General features: G+C 43.2%; 1 protein-coding gene across 1 annotated transcript; it reads right to left on the bottom strand.

Moving 5' to 3' along the window:
- Window positions 1-132: 132 nt before the first annotated feature.
- LOC119594023 lies at window positions 133-8062 on the bottom strand. The gene is given in 3 exon segments (XM_037943052.1): window positions 133-1901; window positions 1904-7834; window positions 7837-8062. Coding segments are annotated over 3 exon segments (6318 nt in total). The 5' UTR covers window positions 7925-8062; the 3' UTR covers window positions 133-1602.
- Between the last annotated feature and the right edge of the window lie 94 nt (window positions 8063-8156).

Below are 8156 nucleotides of genomic sequence, written 5' to 3'. Positions count from 1 at the left end.
GCATAGCTGTTTTACAATTTCGACGAGCCATAAAAAAAAGCCGCTTCTTTCATCATATTTAGAAAATACGAAACGGTATTACTGGTATTTTTATGTGATGTATCTATGTAGAGGATTGTAAGACATAAAGAGGGAGTTTTAACATATTTATTTGATTAAAATGGTCAAGGCAAACATGTGAAAGTCGTAATATCTAAGATACGCAATAAAGTCAAAACTGCAAAAGTAATAAGTAAGGGGTTATTCATTTTCTTCATCATTTTCACAAGTGTGCAAATAGTAGCCTACTCTTTTACCAACCCCCCCCCCCCCTTTTCTAGAGTGTATTTTTGATCTCGGTTTATCCCCCCCCCCCCCAGGTTTGTACGCTCATGAAAATGATAAAAATGGAAAACCCCTAAAGAGCACTAAGCTTGCAAAATACAATCTCAAAACAAAGCTACAATTATCAAACCAATAATCAAAGAGTTGAAGCTAGTTTTTTTTAATTGAGTGTTAGCAAAATCACTTTACTTTTGAATGCTAACTGCCTCCTCTCATGCCGCAGGAGTTCAGCCTAAAGGAAATCAGGTGAAGATATTTTAGTATTTTCTCTCCTCGCCATATTTACCAAATTTCGGCCCAGGATGCAGACTTTGCTCGTCCGATTTCCTCAAAAGCCTTCATTTGTGGAAACACTAAAGTTCTGGCACGTAGGAATCAGCCAGAGTTAGGCTGGGGCACTGCACAATGTATCCTGGAGGCAAAGGGGAACACTGTACCCTTATCAGACGAGAGAACTGGCGGATTTCCACACCTGCTTGTTCTTGTGTTGTATAACTAGATAGGTTTTGAAGAATTGTTATGTTGTAAGACCTCTGCATCCATGGGTTTTCACTATAATGCATCTTTCCTTTTCTTTCAGATGAATTGGGAATGTTTTAGACCATTTTTTTTTTTACCTCAACACCCTTTTCTTCCTAACATCTTTAGATTTATAATTTTTTAGAGCTTCATCCTGATTTCAACACAACTGAAAATTAATGCTATCTATTGTTTTAAAAACAGAAAAATCTCTAGGAGCAACACTCATGTACATTGTAATATTTACAGATTGTAAAATCCTTATGATGGCTATAATACTACTATAAGTATCTATTATTTATCTTATCTTTTGTAGAAATACAACTTTTAGCAGTGAGGAATTGGCCATCCTAATAAGTTGCAAACTGGGGTGTATTCACAGCATAAGAAGTTCTGGGGTTTTGGAGGACTTCTAATCCAGCATCTTCTTGCACAATGATATAATGGGTCCACTGTTATCAACTTAACAAAAGGCTTTATCTTCCCATCAATTCCTTCCATCCGGATATCTGTCAGGAATTTTGGACACTGGAAACCAAAACTTTTCATTAGACTTTTGCAGCCTCTTCTTGCAGACACAAAATCTTTGTGGGCTACAAGGCAGGGCATAACAGTTCATAAGTAGTACTTAAAAAGAAGGAAAAACTGGTGAACTAAATCAGTATCTCTGTGCAAATCGTAATTGATCAGGACAATAAGAGTTACTGTTTAAAGCTTCACATTTGTCACTAATTAACTTTGCTTCTATTTTCTTCTTGATTAATTTCTACCAATTACACCTAAGAAATTTTTTTCAGATGGAAATCTTTCACATTCAAATATTTCTGACCAGGTCAATCCAAGCCTTCTAACTGTGTCTGCACAATCCCTCCTCAAGGTCACACAAAGGCTTCTTCTAGGAGGAAGAGGCTTCTCGAGGATTGTGCACACAGGGGCATAGATACTGCACAGGAAGAGTTCCAGATGAGGTGAACATTTACTACGCAAAAGTGGAATGAATTGTTCCATCTCAACAGCAGCTTCAACTTGAGATTTGTGGCTCAATAAGTTCGGAAAATGGTTTGATTGTAGCTAACACCCTTACAGAAAGGCATTGAAAGAGGTTCACATTTGGGTCCTGGAAGCTGAGTACCTGGAGGTCATGTTGTTGTATAAGTGTCAACACTTTTACCAATATCACCTACACAAACTTTTTCTGATGGAAATCTTTTACATTCAAATAATTCTGGCCAAGACGACCCAAGTTTTCTAATAGGGTCCTCACAATCCCTTCTCATGGTCAGACAAAGACTTCTACAAGGAGGGAGAGGCTTCTCGAGGATTGTGCACACAGGGGCATACATGCTGCACAGGAAGAGTTCCAGATGAGGTGAACACTTGCCACGTAAAAGAGGAATGAATTGTTCCATCTCTACAGCAGCTTCATCTTGAGAACTGTGGCTTAATAAGTTTGGAAAAATCGTTTGGTTGTAACTCATATCTTTACACAAAGGTACTGAAAGAGGCTCACATTTGGGTCCTGGAAGTGGAGTACTTGGCAGATCTTCAGGTGGAGGTGTTTGGCTTACCTCAACATTACCATTGGAAAGAGTCAGTGCATTGCCATCCCAACATTCTGTGCCATCTGGGTACTTGCCACAGTCTAGAGATGCTGGCCAACGGAAGCCAAACTTGTTCATCAGACTTTCACAACCATCCCTTGCAGAAACACAAAGTCTTTGGCAGGGAGGAATTGGCCGTCCTAGTGCATTACAAACTGGAGCATAAACACTGCATAAGAATGTCTGGAGATCTGGAGAACACTGCACTTTGACCAGAGGAAAGAACTGGTGAACTTCTAGACCAGCTTCTTCTTGGGAATAGTGGTTGAGTAGGTTTGGGACAATCGTCATGTTATAAGACAAACCTTTGCATAAAGGTATACTTATAGCCTCACATTTGTCGCTGATGACCATGCCTCCACTTTCCTCCTGATGAATTGGACCAGCTGTAGAAGTTTCAACACTTGTATCAACACCTACACATACATTTTCTGATGGAAATCTTTCACATTCAAATATTTCTGACCAGGTCAATCCAAGCCTTCTAATTGTGTCTGCACAATCTCTCCTCAAGGTCACACAAAGGTTTCTACAAGGAGGGAGAGGCTTCTCGAGGATTGTACACACAGGGACATAGATACTGCACAGGAAGAGTTCCAGGTGAGGTGAACACTTGCTCTGTAAAAGTGGAGTAAATTGTTCCATCTCTACAGCAGCTTCAGCTTGAGAACTGTGGCTCTGTAGATTTGGAAAAATTGTTTGGTTGTAACTCATATCTTTACATAAAGGTACTGAAAGAGGCTCACATTTGGGTCCTGGAAGTGGAGTACTTGGCAGATCTTCAGGTGGAGGTGTTTGGCCTATTTCTACATTGCTGCTGGAAAGAGACAGTACATTGCCATCCCAACATTCTGTGCCATCTGGGTACTTGCCACAATCTAGAGATGCTGGCCAATGGAAGCCAAAGTTGTTCATCAGACTTTCACAACCATCCCTTGCAGAAACACAAAGTCTTTGACAGGGAGGAATTGGCCGTCCTAGTGCATTACAAACTGGAGCATAAACACTGCATAAGAATGTCTGGAGATCTGGAGAACACTGCACTTTGACAAGAGGAAAGAACTGGTGAACTTCTAGACCAGCTTCTTCTTGGGAATCGTGGTTGAGTAGGTTTGGGACAATCGTCATGTTATATGACAAACCTTTGCATAAAGGTATACTTATAGCCTCACATTTGTCGCTGATGACCATGCCTCCACTTTCCTCCTGATGACTTGGAACTGTTGTAGAAGTTTCAACACTTGTATCAACACCTACACATACATTTTCTGATGGAAATCTTTCACATTCAAATATTTCTGACCAGGTCAATCCAAGCCTTCTAATTGTGTCTGCACAATCTCTCCTCAAGGTCACACAAAGGTTTCTACAAGGAGGGAGAGGCTTCTCGAGGATTGTACACACAGGGGCATAGATACTGCACAGGAAGAGTTCCAGGTGAGGTGAACACTTGCTACGTAAAAGTGGAGTGAATTGTTCCATCTCTACAGCAGCTTCAGCTTGAGAACTGTGACTCTGCAGATTTGGAAAAATCGTTTGGTTGTAACTCATATCTTTACACAGAGGGACTGAAAGAGGCTCACATTTGGGTCCTGGAAGTGGAGTACTTGGCAGATCTTTAGGTGGAGGTGTTTGGCTTACCTCAACATTACCATTGGAAAGAGTCAGTGCATTGCCATCCCAACACTCTCCTCCATCTGGGTACTTGCCACAGTCTAGAGATGTTGGCCACTGGAAGCCATACTGGTTCATCATCCTTTCACAACCATCCCTTGAAGAAACACAAAGTCTTTGACAGGGAGGAATTGGCCGTCCAAGTGCGTTACAAACCGGGGCATAAACACCGCATAAGAATGTCTGAAGATCTGGAGAACATTGCATTCTGACAAGAGGGGAATACTGGTGAACTTCTAAACCGGCTTCTTCTTGTGAATCATGATTAAGCAAGTTTGGAAAGATTGTGGAATTATAGTTTAAGTTCTTGCACAGTGGTATAGTAATTAGTTCACATTTATCCTCTGAAAACTGGGTATCTGGTACATTTAGAGAAGTTTCTATTGAGTGGCTAGCAGAATGCATTACTGTCTCTCCATCCCAACAATTTGTCCCTTCTGGGAATCTGTTACATTTCAGGGTTTCTGGCCACTTAAAACCAAACCTTTTCATCAGAGTTTTGCAGCCCCTTCTTGCAGATACACACAATCTTCGACATGGAGGAATTGGCCGTTCTAGCGCGTTGCAAACTGGAGCATAAACACTGCATAGGAAGTTCTGGAGATCTGGAGAACACTGCACTTTGACAAGAGGAAAGAACTGGTGAACTTCTAGACCAGCTTCTTCTTGGGAATCGTGGTTGAGTAGGTTTGGGACAATCGTCATGTTATAAGACAAACCTTTGCATAAAGGTATACTTATAGCCTCACATTTGTCGCTGATGACCATGCCTCCACTTTCCTCCTGATGACTTGGAACTGTTGTAGAAGTTTCAACACTTGTATCAACACCTACACAGACACTTTCTGATGGAAATCTTTCACATTCAAATATTTCTGACCAGGTCAATCCAAGCCTTCTAATTGTGTCTGCACAATCTCTCCTCAAGGTCACACAAAGGTTTCTACAAGGAGGGAGAGGCTTCTCGAGGATTGTACACACAGGGGCATAGATACTGCACAGGAAGAGTTCCAGGTGAGGTGAACACTTGCTCTGTAAAAGTGGAGTGAATTGTTCCATCTCTACAGCAGCTTCAGCTTGAGAACTGTGGCTTAATAAGTTTGGAAAAATTGTTTGGTTGTAACTTATATCTTTACATAAAGGTACTGAAAGAGGCTCACATTTGGGTCCTGGAAGTGGAGTCCTTGGCAGATCTTCAGGTGGAGGTGTTTGGCCTATTTCAACATTGCTGCTGGAAAGAGACAGTACATTACCATCCCAACATTCTGTGCCATCTGGGTACTTGCCACAGTCTAGAGACGCTGGCCAATGGAAGCCAAAGTTGTTCATCAGACTTTCACAACCATCCCTTGCAGAAACACAAAGTCTTCGACATGGAGGAATTGGCCGTTCTAGCGCGTTGCAAACTGGAGCATAAACACTGCATAGGAAGTTCTGGAGATCTGGAGAACACTGCACTTTGACAAGAGGAAAGAACTGGTGAACTTCTAGACCAGCTTCTTCTTGGGAATAGTGGTTGAGTAGGTTTGGGACAATCGTCATGTTATAAGACAAACCTTTGCATAAAGGTATACTTATAGCCTCACATTTGTCGCTGATGACCATGCCTCCACTTTCCTCCTGATGACTTGGAACTGTTGTAGAAGTTTCAACACTTGTATCAACACCTACACAGACATTTTCTGATGGAAATCTTTCACATTCAAATATTTTTGACCAGGTCAATCCAAGCCTTCTAATCGTGTCTGCACAATCTCTCCTCAAGGTCACACAAAGGTTTCTACAAGGAGGGAGAGGCTTCTCGAGGATTGTACACACAGGGGCATAGATACTGCACAGGAAGAGTTCCAGGTGAGGTGAACACTTGCTCTGTAAAAGTGGAGTGAATTGTTCCATCTCTACAGCAGCTTCAGTTTGAGAACTGTGGCTCTGTAGATTTGGAAAAATCGTTTGGTTGTAACTCATATCTTTACACAAAGGTACTGAAAGAGGCTCACATTTGGGTCCTGGAAGTGGAGTACTTGGCAGATCTTCAGGTGGAGGTGTTTGGCCTATTTCAACATTGCCGCTGGAAAGAGACAGTACATTACCATCCCAACATTCTGTGCCATCTGGGTACTTGCCACAATCTAGAGATGCTGGCCAACGGAAGCCAAACTTGTTCATCAGACTTTCACAACCATCCCTTGCAGAAACACAAAGTCTTTGGCAGGGAGGAATTGGCCGTCCTAGTGCATTACAAACTGGGGCATAAACACTGCATAAGAATGTCTGGAGATCTGGAGAACACTGCACTTTGACAAGAGGAAAGAACTGGTGAACTTCTAGACCAGCTTCTTCTTGGGAATCGTGGTTGAGTAGGTTTGGGACAATCGTCATGTTATAAGACAAACCTTTGCATAAAGGTATACTTATAGCCTCACATTTGTCGCTGATGACCATGCCTCCACTTTCCTCCTGATGACTTGGAACTGTTGTAGAAGTTTCAACACTTGTATCAACACCTACACAGACATTTTCTGATGGAAATCTTTCACATTCAAATATTTCTGACCAGGTCAATCCAAGCCTTCTAATTGTGTCTGCACAATCTCTCCTCAAGGTCACACAAAGGTTTCTACAAGGAGGGAGAGGCTTCTCGAGGATTGTACACACAGGGGCATAGATACTGCACAGGAAGAGTTCCAGGTGAGGTGAACACTTGCTACGTAAAAGAGGAATTAATTGGTCCATCTCTACAGCAGCTTCATCTTGAGAACTGTGGCTTAATAAGTTTGGAAAAATCGTTTGGTTGTAACTCATATCTTTACACAAAGGTACTGAAAGAGGCTCACATTTGGGTCCTGGAAGTGGAGTACTTGGCAGATCTTTAGGTGGAGGTGTTTGGCGTATATCAACATTGCCGCTGGAAAGAGACAGTGCATTGCCATCCCAACACTCTGTATCGTCCCGGTACTTGCCACAGTCTAGAGATGTTGGCCACTGGAGGCCATACTGGTTCATTAAACTTTCACAACCATCCCTTGCAGAAACACAAAGTCTTTGGCAGGGAGGAGTTGGCCGTCCTAGTGCGTTACAAACCGGGGCATAAACACTGCATAAGAAAGTCTGAATATCTGGAGAACATCGCACTTGGACGAGAGGTAAGTATTGGTGAACTTCCATAGCTGCTTCGTCTTGTGTTGTATGATTAAGCAGATTTGGGAGAATCGTTAAGTTGTAAGACAGTCCTTGACATAAACTAATATCTATTTGCTCACACTTATCACTCAGACTTTCAGTTGTACCCCGCGACTGGATCCCTAGATTTGGACCAGGATGCAAGCCAGACATATCGTTGCTTACATTTCCATTCCAGCATTCCTTGTCCTCGCCCTCCCTTGGGAACCTGTCACACCGAAGCGTCTCAGGCCACGAGAAGGAGGTGTTCCCGCTCCCCTGGCAGCGATCCCGTGCAGCAAGACAGAGCCCTCGACACGGCAGCGCAGACGCAGGGCCAGACCCCCCGCACTCCGGTAGGTACATACCACAGAGGAACCTGCGAAGGTCTAGGGAGCAGTCGGATCCCAGTAAAGGGGAAAACCGGTTGTAAATATCTCCTTCGGCTTCTATCTGGGAGGCATGGTGAGGCAATAAGACCGTCGTGGTCCTGTAAGAGAGATTCTGACACAAGGACACGACGATTGGCTCGCACTCTGGAGGAGAGCTGCCCTCAACAAGCCTCTCCTGAAGCGATAAAATGATTTCCGTGAGCCAGTTACTAGTGGCAGAACCACCAACGCCAGCAGCCTGTGGACCCGCGCCATCACCGTCACTGGCTTTGAGCAGCAGGAAACATTAGCACACTTGCTGTCCTGAGATCAGATTTTAACGCCCGCCAGCAAACACTTGGTTGACCTCACGCGCGTGTTCGGCAGAGACGGAGAAGGACGCGCAACTGAATCTGTTTCTGAGCGGATGGTGTCATGGCCTCTTGCATCCGAGTTGCCGAGTAGTGTTATTTTATGATTTGCTGTCTATGGTCATTATCTTCTCGTG

Source organism: Penaeus monodon, chromosome 33, assembly GCF_015228065.2.
Source record: "Penaeus monodon isolate SGIC_2016 chromosome 33, NSTDA_Pmon_1, whole genome shotgun sequence".
In the NCBI taxonomy this organism is placed as follows: Eukaryota; Metazoa; Arthropoda; class Malacostraca; order Decapoda; family Penaeidae; genus Penaeus; species Penaeus monodon.
Note: the sequence above shows the minus strand (reverse complement) of the source record. Positions and strands in the feature narration are given on the sequence as shown.